General features: G+C 35.5%; 1 protein-coding gene across 1 annotated transcript; it reads left to right on the top strand.

The window, feature by feature from the left end:
- Positions 1–2,134: 2,134 nt before the first annotated feature.
- Positions 2,135–5,621, top strand: LOC121409513 (protein jagged-1b-like). The gene is made up of 4 exons (XM_041601430.1): positions 2,135–2,244; positions 3,088–3,207; positions 4,412–4,534; positions 4,967–5,621. Exons 1-4 carry the CDS (start codon positions 2,184–2,186, stop codon positions 5,131–5,133), a joined length of 471 nt encoding a protein of 156 aa, XP_041457364.1. The 5' UTR covers positions 2,135–2,183; the 3' UTR covers positions 5,134–5,621.
- The last annotated feature ends 14,390 nt before the right edge of the window (positions 5,622–20,011 follow it).

Below are 20,011 nucleotides of genomic sequence, written 5' to 3'. Positions count from 1 at the left end.
GTCACAACCTAGAGCTTAACGATGGACAGCCTTGAAAGTCAGGAGAAGGATTTTGAATTCGATCCTGCACTTAATTAGTAGCCAGTGGAACTCCGTGAGAACAGGGTTAATGTGGTCATATTTTTCCGTACCTGTTAGCAGGCGAGCAGCAGCATTCTGTACGCTCTGAAGTCTGTTCAGCATAGTGGAAAGAAGACCAGCCAGCAGACTGTTACAGATGTCAGTCCGACAGGTGATGAGGAATGAATTAGGCTTTCTGCTGCAAAACGAATGAGTATTACTATTAGCGATCTTATAGGCGATATATTTCGTAGCTGGTAGTAGGTCGCTTTGGCATACCTTGGAAATATGCTTGTCCATCTTCATACACTGGTCGAAGAAGACACCCGGATGACGAGCATTCTCTGAAGGAGGGACAGACACACTGCCAATATAAAGATTTTGTGGGACAATCTTGTTTCGCACGAGTGGTGAAGAAAAGGCGAAAGATTCAGTCTTGTCATCATTTAGCTTCACAAAATTCATTACCATCCATTTCTTGTCAACTGATTTTAATATATCATCGGATATCCTAAGAAAATCTTTCTCGACATTGTGGAGCTGTTTGTAGGCGGACTGCATGGTCTCGTGAAGGTCATTGTCCTGCAGATGTGTCGTCAGTCTCTTCGCAACATCTTTCTCAACAACTTTGGCAAGAAAAGGTAGGTGCGATATGGGACGGTAACTGATCAGCTTCTGATCAACTTCTTCAGCACAAGAGGAACATGTGCGAGTTTCAATTGTCCAGTAAGCTTTCCTTCCTATTTACCTCCTGCAGGGAAGCATTGACAAGCAACAGAAGCTACAAAACAGCAAAGCCATCAAGTCATCGTTTTCCTTCACAACTGTAGTTGGAATAGGATTTAGGGAGCATGACTTTGAGGGAGTCAGACTTATGGTTCTCTGTATTTCTAAAGGAGATGATGGCATGAAATGAAGTTAAATGATCATCACACGAGAAAGGTACAGTTTTGTCCAACTCTCTTTCTGACTCTTCTTTATCAGATGTGGATGCGTTCGGCTGTAGGTTACATCTAACATGTCTAATAAATTCAATCTTTCCAGTAAATTAAATTGAGAAGTCACTAGCTAACTCAACAAGTGAAGAGTGAAATGAAAGCCCAGCAACTGAATTAGTCTTACGATGCATCAGTTTGTTGACGATTCCATAGAGTGCTTTATGATCATTTCCACAATCGATTATAATGTTCATTGTAGTACTTAGCCTTCGCGTCTTCAAACAATGTTTTGTCCACGTTTCTCCGGTCAATTGTTTATTAACTGTTAGCTTTGCTCGCCTTCATCGTCGTTCAAGTTGTCTCCGTTTGGCATTCGTTGTCCCAAGGTACCACAGGCTGTTCCACAATGAAACATATACGATGTGGAGCATTTTTATGCAGTGATTCTCTTATAATAACTCATACTAGTGACCTTATTCTTCAGCAGAGCTGGATACATCAGCAAGCAAACTCGACTCTTCAATATCTGATCTAAGCTGGGTTGAATCAATTGACCTCACTTTACCATTTAATTGGTTTATATCCCTGCGTGTTGTTGTTCTTTTTTAACATTCCAGTACTACGTAGCAATCCATTTATCCCCAATCCTTGTTTAAAACAAGGAACTGCTTTGAACGCCTTCTTTTGTCTGTCATCTTCTTCTATTGGCAGAACGAATGATGAGGTAGTTAGGTATATATGGATAAGAGTTTTTTGGAAGTCAAAATTACTTTGTTATCATCAGCTGCAGTATAACCACTTCCTCAGTAAAAATTATGACGTTAAATCAACTTTTAAAATGGGCGTTCACCCCGGTTATAGTAATTTCAGCTTTTCAGATTCTAACATCCAAGAAAACGTCTGTACTACCGTAGTTAGGAAATAATACTTGGTGCGTCATGAGGGTTTTACGTTGAAGATAAAGGACTTTAAATCGAATTCGAAATATATCTAATTGTTACTAAAATTCCACCACCCCTATTGATCATCATTACCACAGTCGTTAATACTTCTACATTTCTTTTGCTATTGGTATCTTTTTTATTCATTGTGCTGGAATAATGTTGATGAAACTTTGGCGCTCTACTAGTTCTACCCTGTGACGCAAGTCCTTGCCAAAATGGAGGTTTATGCCAAGATGTTAACATGCAAACAGAATTCGTTTGTGCTTGTCAGATGGGATTCTCCGGAACAGTATGTGAAATAGGTAAGAGGCAACGAACGCAGAGGGCGTCAACACTTTAAATAGCATAGAGGTAGATAACAGTTTGCCATTCAAAACATCCATGCTGGGAATACAGTGTTAAACATTGTGTTCGCAGTGTGTTCACAATTTACACTATGTGAAGAAAGATTTGATTCACCCTGTTAGAGGGCTCGAATATAACAGTGTGAGGATGATTTCAATTTAGTTCTTAACTATAAGCACACTGAAAACACTCTGGGATACAATACACTCTTTTTCTTTCAAGCAGGTGGGTGTTTCATAGAGCTGTTTATAAGTTACGAGTGACTTTACGAACGACTGGTGATCCGTTTTAGGCATTAAATCAATGAAAATTAGTTTGGCAAAATATACCAGAAAGGATCACCAGTCGTTTCTTAAGTCGCTCGTAACTTAAGAACAGCTGTATGAAACTCCCACCAGGGACCCGTAACAAAAAACTTAGCAATGATCGTAGAACATTTCTACGGTTGATTGCATAGACTACAATGTACAATCAGTCGTGAATATCAAGCATACGATTGATCGTTAACCTTTGTGTTACGGGACCAAGGTGCGTCACTTTTGAGAAAATATTCTTTTTATGAGCAGAATATAACAGTTGATGAATAATTGAAGTATTTATGTTTTAAAAAATTTCGATCAGTCATAAAGACTCTTAATCATATCAATGATCTTTAAGAGGAGGACTTGCTTAGGTTACTAAGATTAGACAAATGTAAAAGAAGAAGTGATGCTAAATGCATGATTATGTCTTGTGCATGAAACACAATTTTGATCTCCGTATATCTTATTTCATTATTTCTATTCATACCTCTATTTCAGACGATCCCTGTTATCCAAATCCATGCCTCCGAGAAGGGATTTGCTCACCTACGCCTAATGGAGGGGACTTTGTGTGTGATTGTCCACCTTCGTATGGGGGCAAGACCTGCGACAACTTAGGTTAGGCTAAATACCATATAATTATGTTTCAAGAAAAGATAACTACAAACCTGCGACATCAGTTCCTTGCAAACTAGAAATGTAAAATGGAGTTCATATTGATTTCACTTTGATGTCATTCCGGGGGAGCTTTCCATGATAGGACGTGTTGGACCAAATGTCCGACAAGTCCAGTTTTATCTGACAGTTACCATAGTAATGGTGGTTCATAGCCAATCAAAATCAAGGAAAGTTGTCAGATCTGACAACTCGTTGGACAAAAAATGTTGATGAAACGCTCCCCTGGTTTTTATTCAGAATGCACATGCTCAATGTAGGGCGCCTATACCAAAATATGTAACGAACAATTTGTGGTGATATTGCACCGTTAAACTCACATAATGTAAATCTGGTTAATGTCAGATACCGAAGTTAATTAAAGCCGTACCACTCACAGTGGCAAGAATTGGATGTTATATACCAGGGTTATTTCAGGGGAGTGTTTATTGAAAGGACTTGTCAGACGTTTTATCTGTCAGTTACTATGGCAACAGTGCCTCTCAGCCAATCATAATCGAGGAAAGTTTTGACGAAACGCTCCCCAGATATCTCATATATATATATATATATATATATATATTGTGTGACAGAAATGGATGAAGAGAACAAAGGCAGGCGTAGCTTAAATCAAGGTTCCCCAGAGCTAGGGAACCTTGACTTAAGCTACGCCTACCTTTGTTCTCTTCATCCATTTCTGTCACACAATATTTAAAATAAAAAGAGTTGACAAAGCTGTAGTACGTGTATAACTTCACACACACATACATAAATTTTTATTAGTAAACATTTTTCGTTATATTTCAATGGAAGTTTTGATTAAAATAGACTAAAAATAAATAAAACTTAAATTTCTAATACTCTTATTTTCATAAAGACATACTATCAAAATTAGTATGCAATTACCATTTATTTTCATATTTGATTATTTCATGGCATAGGGCCTACAATTGAATATAGTATACGATATATGGCCTATTTTGAATGAAGATCATATTTCTCAAAATTGGCGGCTTACCATAACTGTATTATAAATGTATAACTTTTCCATGTTTTCTTTCATCCAAAAAAACTTGGAGGTATTGAGTTCAAAATCTTGTCATGAATATTCAGATTAAATGCTCTAGTAAAGATGATAATTTCTAAATAGTTCCGTATAACTTTACAGTGTCTCCGTGTCATCCTGACCCTTGCACCAACGGAGGAACATGCTATGATATCAACTTAAGAACAGAATTCTACTGCGCATGTGCGTCTGGATTTAAAGGGATACGATGTGAAGATGAAAAAGGTAAGCATTCGCGTCACATCTTTACAATTTTGCTAACGTAACGTTGACGTACGTATGATAAGTCGTTTTATTATAAAATCATATTTCTTGATATATAGATTTGCAGTTGTCAATAAAAAATATGATTCAATGATAAAATTGCTTGTCATAGATATGGCGAAATGTCATCCGTTGTCTTACTCTTCCAATTGGGACATCCGCTTCGGCTACTTGAATTTTGAAACACAAAACCTTTTTTGACCAATTAATCGATATGCCACATTTCATGTGTGTTCTAATTGGTTTAAATCTGTTCTATACTGTATCGAAATAAAAATGGAATTACAATGATGCCCTGTTGGTTTTTTTTTGAGGGGGGGGGGGGGCTGAAGTGTGAGCTAGAAGTCACTAAACGTATCTGGTTAATTATTCTCGTCTCGTTTCCACGTGTAGATGTTCCACTCACTACAGAATCAATGAATGTGACGTTATCATCATCGACAGTCGGTACAAATACAACGGGCACAGGGAGACAGATGTCTTCAAATGTTTTCCTTATATTGGGATCTTTAATTTCAGTAACACTCAACATGGGCATGGGCCAACATGTTTTCCAGTAAAAAAAACAAAACATCAATCTAAACGTTGAAATGATTGAATGTGATTGTACAATTAAACCAGTTAATTTTTAAGATCAATCTGTTGATACATTAATATTATCAAATTCATTTTCTTATGCATTTTCTAATGCATTTTCAAAATCTATTCAACTTTCACTGAACATTGTACATTTAAGTCTCAGATTTGTGCAATATCTCCTTATAGCGGCCGTTTAAGTTGAATAACCATGTTGATATTTTTGTTGCAGAATCAAACGTTTTTTTTTTAAAGTAAATGTGTAACAAAGAACACAATTAATTTATGCTATAGAGTACTGACGTGTGACTTCATCAATTTTCACTTTTTGCATGTCAGCGTTTTTTATACCATATTTTGGTAGAGCATGGTGAAATACTTCCACAACTCATATTTAGTGGGGTCCGGTCCATGAGGATCTTAGATATGACCTCATGAATGCATTATTAACCCCACTTGAATCAATGTATTATTGGACTGGTTCTAAGGTTTAGGAACCAGGTGGGTGTTTCATAAATCTGTTCGTAAGTTAAGAGCGACTTTAAGAACGACTGGTGATCCTTTCTTGTAGGAAATGGTATATTCATTGGCGATGATTTAGTGCGTAAGAAAGGTTCACCAGTCGTTCTTAAAGTCGCTCTTATCTTACGAACAGCTTTATGAAACGGCCCCCTGGTCGATATTGCTTTGACTTCAATGAGGCTAAATTTGTATTCATAAAGTCATATCGAAGGCCCCCATGGACCGATTCCCAATATATTTGGGTTATGAAGGTATTCCATAATGCTCTACCAAAATATGGTATAAAAACACTGAAATGCGGGGAAAAGGGAATTGTGACGTCATCATTTCGGTACTGTCACGATATACTCCGAAATATTACATTTCCGTTGAATATGAAGAGAAATCATAACAATAATCTTAATCATCGCGTTTTCCATTTTAGTGTATTCTGTGTATTTAGTGTATACTGATGCAGTTACAGTAGTATTTAGTTTCTTTCTATAATCATGAGAATTAACATATCAGCAAATGATTATGTGCGGTTATGTCTTAGAATCGGAATTAAATCCTCTAGCAGAGTACAGAATAAGAATATAAAGAAGTAATTGGGAAATAAATCATCAAATCCAATGAAACATTGTGAATACTGTTACACTGTTAATGTATTATATTGCTATACTGCTAAATTCAAATTTCTCATTTTACATACCCAAATTGACTTTTTGCTTAAGAATAGCAGGCTTTGTTGATGTTTGTAGGCAATAAACCCAGGCTTTTTGACATATTTTTGTACACTACATGTTGTTAGCCATTTGTAAACTTATACATACTCGGCGCTTCAAATCTTCGATCCATGTGAATTTTTAAATGAAAAAGAAAACTTCTTACTTCTTAAACAGCATTATGAAATTCACTCACTCTTTCTCCCCCCTCTCTCTCTCATCTATCCCTCCCTCCCACGTCCCCCTCACTGTATCCCGGCTCTTTGTCATTATATTGCAGGTTGGTGTCTATTATAGATGCAATTAGTAGTATAGTATAGTATTTATTCAAACCATATCAAACACAAACAGCGGTACAAACATGGGTGTCGATCACGGGGGGGATGGGGGGGATATATCCCCCCCCCCCAATATTTCAAGTGGGGGGATGGCCTGTATTATCATCCCCCCAATAATTTAGGGTAGAAAAATTATAATAATGATGATGAAAAATGAAAAGTTTGATCATGATGATTATAGTTTGCCATCAATCAGTTTGTTTCCCTCGCAATTTGTGTATATTGTTATTAAATAAAAACATTCTTTTTCAAAACTATTAAACAGATGGGTGGAGGTTCAAGATGAAAAAGAATGAAATGTTTATGTATCTGATATTTTTTAACACATGACATAAAAGGACCCCAACGAAAATCAACTTTTGTTGATAGGGTGTTCCATCCCACCAGTGGTGAATAAATTAATTTAAATAAATCATTAATTCAAAAGGGTGGAAAAATAAACGGGAGTAAAAGGGTGGCAAGATAAATCTTATAAGGAATGACGGTAAGCCCGATGGCATGGCGCACGAGAAGCCACACAGGTTGTAATTTGTGCTAGTCTTAATTGGTCCGAATCTGCATTTTATCATCATGCATTAAGAAGAATAAAGATATTGCCAGTCAGGTTAGATTTAAGAGAGAAGTTGTATACACAGAGGCGTCGATCCTGGGGGGGGGCAAGGATCCCTCCATTTTCTCAGAATTTTATTTTATAATGGTTATGACATTTTGCTTATATATATTATATTACTATGTTTTGTTTTACTTCTAATTTAGATACATATCATATACTGTACATACCTGAATTTATTTTGTCTTTATGTAATTATTTTGACCTTACTTTGTTCTGTTGAAAATGAAATAAATAAAATTGAATTGAATTGAAGGGGCGATCGCCCCATCAATGAAAATATTGGGGGGCAAACATATCGTTTTGCCCCCCCCCCAATAATTCCGCATGTGCAACTAAAAATAAAATAAGATTGTAATGCTACACTGAAATCAGCAAGCGAGATTGAGATACCAACTCGATTTTGATTTAAAATCGTGCTCAAAATGTCTGCTTTTCAGATTAAAATATAAAAATTTTCAGCTCGCGCTTCGCGCTCGCATCATGTACCAAAAACCCATACTTTTCATGATTATATAGGTGAATAGAATGGCCCGTTTTCAATTCTAAACCTCAAAAGAACTTTGATTTGCAATAATCTTTTGTTGGATATATATCTTCCATTAAAGTGTCTTTTTTTCCAGATCAAAATTTTCAGCTCGCGCTCGCATCTATTGTTCTTCTAGATACCCATCTTAATCATTGGTACCAAAAATGCTTAGAATATCAAGCTTTCAGGTCAGAATATAAAGAAATTTCAGCTCGCTCTCTAGTGAGATACATGTATCGACCCTCCTCATGAGTAACTACAAACAAACCTAAACAGGTACATTTTTCCTGTTTTCATGACATACTAAAGAAATTTAGCTCGCGCTTCGCGCTCGCATTGTTGGTGGAGGTGAGATATGTGTCTCTTTCTCATGATTTATATATATATATATATATATATATATATATATATATATATATATATATATATATATATATATATATATATATATATATTCACATTCATATATATATATATATATGTGTGTGTGGGGGTGTGTGGGTGAGTTTGTTCGTTTTTTTGTGATCGAGCGCCTTTGGAACGTTGATTCATAATTTTGCCACCCCCCCATCTGAAAAATGGACGGACGCCCCTGTGTATACATCATGCTCAATAAACAGATCACTATGTACATGGTCCAGTCAATTTTTGTCATTTTTTTTCTCGGTATGAGTTTAGAATATGCTTACTTGTAACACAAATTGAATTTTCAAAAAAATTATACAAGTATAGTACACTACAACAATGAAGGAATTTCCAAGAACACCATGCATATCAACCACTCCCAAATGTCCTAACTTGTGATTTTAGTGGGGGTAATGTTGAAAGATCCCCATCCACAAGAACATTTGTGTCAATCATCCCCCCAACCAAGAATACCGATCGACACCCATCGGTACAAAGTACAACATCATAGAAGATGATCTCTGAAGGTTGCCATGGTTGAGAGAATATTGAAGGTTTTACGGTAAACACCATGTATGTAGTCCTGAAAAGGACTGTTATTCTTTCTTGATTGTATGTTAGCTCTGAAAAGAACTGTTATCGACGTTTCGACCAGCGTGTTCTGGTCGTCATCAGGAATGAAGATCCACTTGAAAAAACTTGAGTTTATAACCAAGTTGGCTATAAAGAAGTAATTAAGTTTGAGCCAATACGAAAGCAGGAACGGAGAGGTAATTAAAGATGAACCAATACTTGTTCATCTTTTGGTTCATCAGTGTATATTTCCATGGTACATTTCATCTGGCATGGGATCATGTTTACCCCTACCAAGTAAATCATTAATATGATTCCAGGTCTTCCTAAATTTCCCTCTGTGTATTTCTAAAGACATCATCATATTTTTTTTAATTATTGCGGATTAAAAGTGTTTTTATAGTCTACATATGTCCTTCTATTCTCCTCTTTTTCATGTCGAATATATGTGAAGTAAAGTTTTTATGATTTATAGACTTTAGGAGACCTTAGGTGATCCATGGTTTCTTGCATTTCCTTTTCCTATTCAATTCAACTTGAGGAAAATGAAATTCATACAGGTTACTGAATATGCTTAAGAAATGGTTGTAACTATCATCTGCAATATCAGGATTATAAAGTAAAGACCAATCAGTCACAAGAAGATCTTGCTTAAATTTTTGAAGTCTTCTACTTGTAATCACACGTCTATATGATATATCATTTACTTTTTCCTTTGAAAAAGACTTACCTTTATTGATCGTGAAAATGGGCATATGATCAGAAAAATCTGAGCAAAAGATTCCATTATTAAAATCATCTCGGATACAATTGGTGAAAATGTTATCTATTCGTGTTGAAGTCAAAGAAGTAATTCGAGTCGGTTTTGTTATCAAAGCAAATAATCCAAAAGATGATAAGAAATCTACAAAGTCCTTTACTTTGCCATCAGGTTAAAAAAATTATCAAATTTGTTTTAGAATCACCCATAAGATAGACAACTTTCTTTTCTCGTCCATTGATTTGCATATGATGATCAAATGATTGAATAAAGGATGGAATGTTGTTATCAGGAGCTCTATATACAACCAACAAGGGATTTCACGTTATTCATTATTGTTTCTACAAAAACACTTTCAAAACCAGAAAATTATCCTGATAAGTCAGTACGCAACTGGTAATCAATACCATCTCTGATGTATGATAATACCCCATCCCCTCGTTTATTGGATCTACATACTTGTAGAAGAGAGTAACCAGGAATGCCAAACATACATGTATTTGTTGTTTGCTTGAACCAGGTTTCTGAAATACCAATAACTGAAAATTTGTGATTTATACTTGATAAGAATACCACAATATGTTCATAATTCTTAAGAAGACTTCTCGAATTAACATGCAGGATAGAAACTTTATTAATATCATTACATCGAAAATCACTACAATTCAATCATTAGGCCCTGCAATTCTATATAACATGCTTAAAGAATAATCCTTTCATCCTGTGCTGCTGTCAATATTTCCGTGTATATACGAATAAATAAATAACTATGAATAATGATATATGCAGGCCTATGTACTAGCCCCTCTCAAGTCCTTGTTCTGATGCGTGTATGGGTGTGGGTGTGTGGAACTTGGTGCGTTTTTGAAGCGTGAGGGGAAAGGGTTGCATGATGGGGGGTGAGGGGAAGGGATATTAAGAGGATGAATTCTGTGTAATTTATTTCATTTATTTTTTTTCATTAAGAAAATGAAATTCATGAATTGCATCAATGGAATGAAGAAATAATGTCGATCTGAGTTTCAATGTCTATTAACACTTTGACAATTGTTAAGTAATGTGTACGATCACTTTTTTCTCTGTAGACTTTAATAAGGTATGGCATACTTGTACAGTGAATACAGTGGCACTGTGTCATGATGATTAATGCACAGAATAAGAATCGCAAAGGTACAAAAGTACAACAGTGAGTTCTTTACCCTGCGCACACTTCTCTATACAAATCAAGGCTTTGAACGTTAATGCTTGACTTAGGGAGACGAGTCACGTAGAAACTGTCTAATACCCGGTTACATTTGCTCTACGGCGGCCGTACGGCGAGTCGAAAACAGCCGTTATTTTTTGTTTGTTACCAGTTGCATATAGTGGGGTTTGAATAAATACGAATAAAACGGCTGTTTTCGACTCGCTGTACGGCCGTCGTTGAGCAAATGTGACCAAGGTACAAACAATACCTGCAGAGTCTTTTTTTGTGTGTGTACAATAAAATAGAGACTGTAGTGATATATTCTTTATCGAGTTGATTTTGCAGGGGTGGGGGTGATTCAGAGAAGTATTTTGGAGAGACCATAATAAACGTTAACAGGGCTTACGAGACAGGTATAAAATCAATTCGCAATTTGAGGATAGGAAGAGACGGGAAAATGGCTGGAAGCTTGAAACCTTCTAACTTCCTTGTCGTTTTGAAAATTGTTGTCGTGATCGTGTGCCAAGTTCATAACAGCGAAGCCTACCCAGGTGGAGCTCCGATACAAGCCTGCAGCCATATGACTCCTCAGCATAATCTTTCAAGTCCCCAGACATCAAGTAGCCCCTATACCATGTCAATAAGTCATGCATCCTATACACCAGGACAGCAGATGACCGGTAAGCACCCATCTTGCCATCTTTTTCACTATGAAATAAATTTTAAACATCTATATGTAGATAAGATTAAATCCAACTTTTATAAAGGAAGGCACACTTGACGATTTCTGATGAGCTAGTTTTGTCTATTTGGCTAAAAAACTTTGACATGTTAAATTCCGAACTTTTCATATATATGTATATATATATATATATATATATATATATACAGATACACACAGAGAGGGAGAGAGAGAGAGAGAGAGAAAGAACAGTATTGATATAAAAGGCACTCAAGCTCTATGGACAGTGTAAATACCCCGTCCAAACCTAGCCCGAAACGTGTGGCAATCGAGAGCGCTGGTGTCGCTCGCGGGTCGGATGAGTCTCATGTCTCGCGCTCGCTCGATTTCACGAAGACAGACCAGGGTGCGGGAAAAAAAATGATCCTGTCCTAGTTGGTTTCCTACGCTTTTTCGAAGGCTTGGAAAAACGTCTTAATAAGTAAATCAAGTGTAGGGTGAATGAAGTGGGCGTTGAAATAAAAGAACATGATGAGTTTGTTGCTGCATGCTATTGGATAGCTTGGAAAAGGAAATCCAAGAATCGAAAAAAAGGAGAAGTCTACCCTTCAATTGAAGCTAGATGACTTAGAATGACAGGAGCCGCAGATGTAATTTTGTCATGTTGGTATTCCATGGTGTACGGTACCTGAATTCCAGAAGCAGAAAACAAACGATTTCTCCAAAAGGGTTCTACAGTCAAGCAAGGAAAGAATGACTAAGTTCAAGGAGCGAAGAAAACAAATGACCATTTTCCATTAACCTGCTCGTCTGGCATATCATGGAAGGGATAGAAAATTTATCTTTGTTCCATAAACTTTGACGTTCGTTACAAATCTCCAGGACTCTACCTTAAATCACAGGTTATAGCTTAAAAACTAGTTTCGCCCGTGTTGGTAATATTTTGTTTGTTTTTGTATGGCATTTTGGATATCCTTTTTTCTACCTCTCAGACTTATTAACAACAATTTTGCATATGTTTGGCTCCTCTTTTATTTTCTCTCTTTATTATTCAAATATATGGGAATCATGTCTCTATTTTTTAATTCTTAGTTTTAATCTTCTTTTAAATTATTTTTCCTTTCTTTTTTATGGGCCAAAGTAATTATATATATATATATATATGTATATATGTTGCATCGTTGCGTATTCAATGCGTATTGAGTATTTTGATGGGGCACAGCAAATAATCTGGGAAATGTATTTAAAAAAACAAATTTTGTATTTTCCCAATATGGGTATGAAGCTTCATACTTTTAGTTGCCAGTGATTACAAGACTTCCACGAAAAAAAAGGATATTTCTTTATATGGAAAATTGGATTAATGATATTATTTTTTTTACAAGAAACCCATTCAGCCAAGAATATGAGGTATTGTGGAAGACTCAGTGGGGTGAACAAGCCCTTTTTTTTCATTTTTAACTCCGCAAGTAGGGGGTAGCGATCCTTCATTGGAAAATCTTATTTCTTTTCAAACCCTTTCTGTTTAAAGTGACCCCGAATGTAGATTTATTATCTTAAAGGCCATAAAATGATTTACATTGTACATTAGTTAATATTTATGCCCCCAATGAGGAAGATCCCTACATTTTTCTTAAAGTTTTCGTTGAATCAGGGGATCCACACTTTACAAGCTTTGCTTTTTATTAGACCCCCCTCATTTCCATTTATGCTCTATTATTATATGTTTTTTTTTTTGTTTTACGAAGTAAGAATGCCCTATAAAATTGTACTCGATTTGTATTGCTTTATATTACTTTGTATTATGTTTTGAATGGAAATGAAATAAAGAATTGAATGAATGAATTAAAAAAAAATAATAAGTAGCTGAATTTTAAATTGTGGGTGGTGATTTTAATTCAGTTATTGGCCCGCTCGACTAACAAGGTTCGAGACCACAACATTATAACAACAATAGGGTGAAGTGCTTTATATTTTATTCGAAGAAATTGGACTGTATGGAGTCATTTTCACCCAAACTAAAGAACATATACTAGTCATCAAAAGTCTCCGAGGGCTATATCCAGGCTTGATTTCATTTTATTGTCTAGCCGTTCACGTTAACGTTTCCACGAATGAATCAGCACCCTCAAATTATCAGTACCCTTACATCATGTACATAAGCCTCAGGCTTAGATTTATATCTAGATTCAATTCGTGAACACTTATCAAATTGCCATTAATGACAAGACAAAGTGCTAGGCTAGACTATAGGGCTAGCCTAGGCTACTGCGTTAACTTTATCTCAAATCTGGACCTGTCTAATTTCATGCATGGACCATAGTTAACTGGCTAAAATTCCGAACTTTACGTTTGCTTACGTTAGACCAATGAGCTTGGTAGCCTGGCTTGATTTAATAGGTCTAGTTCGTATACAGTGCGTATCAAAAAAAAAACCGGGACAGATTTGAAAAGTCTACAAAAATTTTGTTTCAAATCATGATCTCTATATTTTGGTGTCAATAGATGCTCTGAGGTCTTATCATTCAAATGCCATTAAAATGATTTCGTTTCGTTCATGCTTGAGCGAACACGGAATATTTTGTATGGGGTTAAAAGGAGGCTTGCGCCAAAATGGCAAAAAAATGGTAAATATGATAATCGGACTTCTTGCTAATCAGCAGACTTCCTCTTAACCTTTTCATTATCTTTGCCATAATTTTCGAATTATGCGGTCAAAATTGATTTCCAATTTACTTATTTGCTTGAATATTTCTGTTGTTGTTCCTTTTTAATATATTCTCTTTTGGCTATTTGAATATTCCTTCTTTAGGCAAGAACAATTATTTTTTAACCGAAGTATGGGAGATCGTGTTTTTTCACATCCTTTCATTGCGTGCTACAAAGGTTATGGTGCCTTTGAACAGTGGCATACTGATGGGTGGGGGCTCGCGGTGCCCCCCCCCCCCAAAAAAAAAAAATCATGACCAAGAAAAAAAGTGGAAAGAAAAATAACAGAAAACATATAAAATGAAATATGATATCATTTTCTGAATATTACGACAAAATCACAAAATTGTATATTTTAATAAAAAAAGTGAAAATTTTTGCTTGCTCGCTTCGCAACTTTTTGATACATTGTACCCTATCTGCCATATCTTGCTCCTTAATTAGGACTCAATACACCCTTGCCATTGAAAGACATGAATCATTTCCTGTTTGTCCTGTCAAGCACATAATTAAACTTGGTGAAGGATTCAATAACCCCTTGAAAATAGGATTCATGTCTTTTATAGGAACCATAACATAATTTGTTTCACATGAGAAAAAGATTTGAATAATTACAACATTTCCCAGTTAATAATGCAAATCTTCTTACTTGGGATGACAAACAGTTTTCTTTTCTTATGAAAAAAAAAATCAAAGGTAAAAGAAGTTTAAATGAAAAACAAAATAATTCAGGTAAATAAATAAATTTGTAAATTATGGCAAAGCATAATTCGTAAATTATGGCAAACATAATGAAAACATTAACAGGAAGTCTGCTGATTAGCCAAAAGTCGAATCATCAAAATTCTTATTTCTACCATTTTGGCGCAAGCCTCTTTTTGAACCCCCAACAAAAACGTCCCGTGTTTGTTCAAGCATGATAAAAATTTATTTTTTAAAATGGCATTTCAAGGATAAGATCTCAGGGCATCTATTAACATCAAAATATAGATATAATAATTTGAAACAATTTTTGTATAGTCTTTTCAAAACTGTCCCGTTTTTTTTATACGCAGTGTATAGAACTAGTAGCACAAACAATTGCCGATTTTGAGCACGGGATATTAAAAACTTGATTAGCAAAGAAAATGCATGTATCGTTCTAAATTTTCTTAAGAGATTTACTCTGCGATTGAAATGCTAGCCGCGCGTTTACATAAGCAGTTTACAAACTTTATGTGCATGTTCTGTACACTGACGTGACGATTCTGATACAGTGTAGATCGGAGTCTAGTCTATCAAGATCTAGAGACTATAGACTAGATCTAAACTAAATATATTTAGATCTCCGACTAGTTTTATAAACGGACTAGACCTATTAAACCCATGGTATTAAACCAATGCTACTAAGCTCATTGGTCAAACATATTAAGTAAACGTAAAGTTCGGAATTAACAATTCCCAATAACCATGGCATTTGTCGGCATTAAGCATTTAATAGACAGGTCCATATTTGAGATAAAGTTAATGCACTAGCTTAGGCTAGCCCTAGTCTAGTAATTCGATAAGTGTTTAAAGGGGAAGTTCACCCTGACAAAAAGTTTATTGTAAAAATAGCAGAAAAAATATTGCCGAAGGTTTGAGAAAAATTCATCAAATAATAAAAAAGTTATTAGAATTTCAATTACTGTATTTGATTTGTGACGTCTTATGCGAGCAGCATTCATACATAACGAATGGTAAAAAATCAAATAAATGTCATTTTCTCAGAAAATATGAAAATGGTTTTCACTGAACCCTTGTATATCAATAGACAAATCATTTCATACCCGATCGTGAATAGAAAACAAAATTAAGTCATCAGGAACCATACAAAATTTAAAATTCATGCATTTTATATTACATAACACATGGGGCAGCTGCTCGTCTATGACGTCACAAATCCAAAACTTTGAACTCTAATAACTTTCTTACTTTTTAACGGATTTTCCTGAAACCTTCACCAATATTTTTTACTAATTTTTCTGGTATTTTTACAACAAAGTTTTCTTCAGGGTGAACTTCCCCTTTAAGGATTGGATCTAGATATAGATCTAAGCCTGAGGCCTATGTACATGATGTAAGGGAATCGCGGGTAATTTAATTGCGCTGATTCATTCATGGCATCGTTAACGTGGCCACTACGCGCATGCGTACACTTATTCTAAATAAGCAAGTCATGAATATTCATATTTGCGCCAGGAAATGCGGTGGGAAACATAATTTTGCTACCGGGACTCCATGGCAAGTATTTCCTGGGGTGCGTTCCCTATACATTTGTCATCTAATCTCATGTGTCAGGAGGGGGAGAGGTTTCAAAACATGACTGTGAAATCTTGGAGGGTTAACCTGGTCATATGACCTGTCGGGAGGAAGTAATCTATGCGAAGAAAGATGCGTTCTCCTCTCCAATTTTTAATGAACCAATAACCCAATAAGTACACATCCATCCTCCTGGTGTTGAATTTTTTGTGAAATAAGAAAAAAAAACATTCATTCAAAAGGGAAACCCGCATTTTTTTAACATTTTTGTGAAATACTGGTAAGACAAAACCCTCCATTATCATAATATATATATATCTATAGTTTTAATATGAGGTTTTGTGGTGTTTTGTGACAATGATCTTTCTTTGCAGCTATACAGGCTATTGCTTTGCGACTGGTTTAATAATAATAATAATCCGCTTTTATATAGCGCTTAATCCATCGGAACGACGTTTCTAAGCGCTTTACAGATATATTATTACCCCGGTCATCGGATTCAATCAGTCATTCCCGCACACAATGTGTGCACATCCTCCACTCCCTGGGGAGTATTCCAGTCAGTCGCCTGTGAGGCGCACACAATACTGGACAAGCTACAATGACTTTCACATCCTACCGGTACCCATTTAGCACCTGGGTCGAGAGTGGCAAAGTGTGGATTAACGCCTTGCCAAAGGACGCCAGACCGCGGTGGGATTCGAACACACGACCCTCTGTTTACAAGGCGAGAGTCAGAACCACTACACCACGGCTCCTCCACGGTTTATTGGTCGTACCACCATCCTACATAATACCAACAGATAGTTAACGTGATCTAAAACCAGGACCATGTTGTTATTTACGAAGAGTTGCAATAGATTAAAATAGTTATTGATTTACATGTAAATGCACTTGATTACGATATACTGTAAATCTCAATGCCAGTTTGTATTGTCGCAACTCTTTGTCATTCGGTGGCCATATGACAACAATCACTAGTCTAGCCAATGAAACATCCATACGAAAGATATAGATAAGTAATACTTGTTATTTGCGTTAACTGTTTCAAATTTTGAAGTCTCATTTCATAGCTAATGATATATCATAATACGTGCTGGGACTGTTCAAATTTTGATGACAAAAAGTAGAAATACGGTCAACGAGTGGGCACTATGATTTATTTAAATATTGTAACATGGCTAAATACGTACACACTTTTATGATTACATATTTGTTTTCATAATGCACTGTAAAAACTGTGGTGTTAAAACTGACACTAATTGGTGTTAATAGAAGATCACACCCTGGGGTGTTAAAATAATACCCTAGAGATTGAACATAACACCAAAGAGTGTAAATGTAACAACCAAATGTGTTGTAATAACACCTATGGGTGTAAAACTAACACCACCAATTTAACACCGGTGTAAAACAACTGGTGTAGTCCTCTATGTACATCGGTTAACACCACAGCTTTTGCTGTGTGATAGCTGCATGCTTGTGACATAAGGAAGACAGCTGGATGTAATCATAAAGATAGGGGTATGATAAAAACTAGTGTACATATATTGCATGTTTTCACGATCCATCTATGCAGGACTATATCAACTTTGGTCCTGCTATAATTATGAAAATGCAGCAGTTCTTTTCTTGCCAATTTAAATATTTTGCATGTTATTGAAATAGCGCAAACAGACAGAATACCCTTAAATTGTGCACATAATATCAGGCATACAAGGTCCTTGCATTCAAATATCGTATTAATAATATCTGTTTATAATTTATTTAAGTCAATGCCCGATTTGTAATTGACTTCGTTTTCTTTTTTGGTTATTTCGCTATTACGTTTGAGGCCGCTACCCTAGTCAAGCACTGCTTATGGTAGCGGTCTCCAGCATTTTTTTTTGCTGTCTACTCAACAAAGTACAACATATAATATTGCAAACTAATACTATCTATATACATTTTTGCCAATGAGTTATTATTTGTATTTACTTTTGTAAAAAGAAATGTATCACTATTTTTGTTTATGTTTTACATTATTTTTGTTAATAATTTCTGTTGGAATAATGCTGAAATCAAATAAAATCAAATCAATTCCGTAGATTGTGGTCAGGGACCAATCGACAATTGGATCGAAAGTTTCAACTGAATAACACCGAGATGTAAAACTATTAGACTGAATACTTCAGTCAGTATGTATAGATTATTCCTTGTGTAGGGCTAAATAAAACTGCACTTGGGATTATGAAAATTTGTTAAACGTAATTACAATTCTTTTAGCGCCTAGTCGAATAGATGCTACGAATAAAGCCATTACATCAATTGCTCTGAAAAGAGTCATCCATCCGCATCTACGTAAATATTCATATTATATCAATTTTGTTTTTTTGTTGCTTGTCTTTTTTTGCAGAAAGTAAATTTACCATTTGTATTGAATAAAACTTAACGAAACTTACATTAACATTTGTATATTTATGTGTTAGTCATTACTATGTAAAGTTGATAGTTCAAAATATATTTCTTCTTGCTGTTATTTTCTATTGCGGTGTATGTTATATTATAAAAAATAATCTTCACTGAAAAAATGTTGGCTTATTGTTACCTCGAGAAATTAACGAGATAACTGTAGAGGGGAAAACTTTGAAAAATAAATCATTGGGCCTACAAAAACCAATATCATTTTTTCTTATTTCATGTTATCGGTTAGTGACTAAGTTCTAAGTTCTTCACTTGCATATTTTTTAACATTTCGGTCTCTTTCTTCTTCCCTTTCGCTGTCTGGGCCATCTATTCCCCCTCTCTCTCCCACCCTACCCTCTCACTCTCTTCAGTCACAATTTCGAAGGACAACGCTTCTGCAGCTTTGAAGGGTATTCTGATCCAAGCTCGTCGAGAAACGTCTAGCGAACGAGACCCAATCATTGGTACATGGTCGCATGGGGACGCCACTAATTTTGAATATCTGGCCTGTGAGGGTGCTAATTCAGCTATAACTCATGCTAATAATTACGACAAATCAGCTACTATTTCATTCAATTGGACACCTCCTGAGACCAATGGAGCTGTCTATTTCATGTAAAGTATAAGTTCTTTATCCTTATCCTTTTCTCTTTGGTCACTAAATGCACCAGTTTTTACCTTCGGTCCCGTTGTATGGATTCAGTGGTTCCCTAGACCTGGACTTCATCTCGATTCCTAACAATCCAGATTGGCTTAGTTTGTCTTTCTTTGAGATTTGAGAAGCTTTTCATTGTAATATACTTTATTGATTAACAAATTGACAATGATACCAAAGTATCAGTTTATTTTTTATTTCTACAATCTAAGAATAACCCACCTCTAAAATCCACATTATCATTGATGTGTTATTTAAGAAATCGGCCACTTGATGACATGATTAAATGGCAAATTATGCATGGAGCCTTGTAAATCATTAGGAATCATTTAGAATTCAAGATACGTAAAACGATCAAAATGGGTCGCTGGTATTTACAGATAAACATAGCCTACCACTGTTCAGCGCGTCCCAAAAAGATGTCCCTCTGATATACGGCTGAATCAATTCCTAAATCAAAAATT

This window comes from Lytechinus variegatus, chromosome 2, assembly GCF_018143015.1.
Source record: "Lytechinus variegatus isolate NC3 chromosome 2, Lvar_3.0, whole genome shotgun sequence".
In the NCBI taxonomy this organism is placed as follows: Eukaryota; Metazoa; Echinodermata; class Echinoidea; order Temnopleuroida; family Toxopneustidae; genus Lytechinus; species Lytechinus variegatus.
Note: the sequence above shows the minus strand (reverse complement) of the source record. Positions and strands in the feature narration are given on the sequence as shown.

Coding starts and splice junctions, on each gene's coding strand:
- LOC121409513 (XM_041601430.1), top strand. CDS start 2,184: ATGCAAACAGAATTCGTTTGTGCTTGTCAGATGGGATTCTCCGGAACA. Junction 2,245..3,087: donor CGGAACAGTATGTGAAATAG/GTAAGAGGCAAC, acceptor CCTCTATTTCAG/ACGATCCCTGTTATCCAAAT. Junction 4,535..4,966: donor ACGATGTGAAGATGAAAAAG/GTAAGCATTCGC, acceptor TTCCACGTGTAG/ATGTTCCACTCACTACAGAA.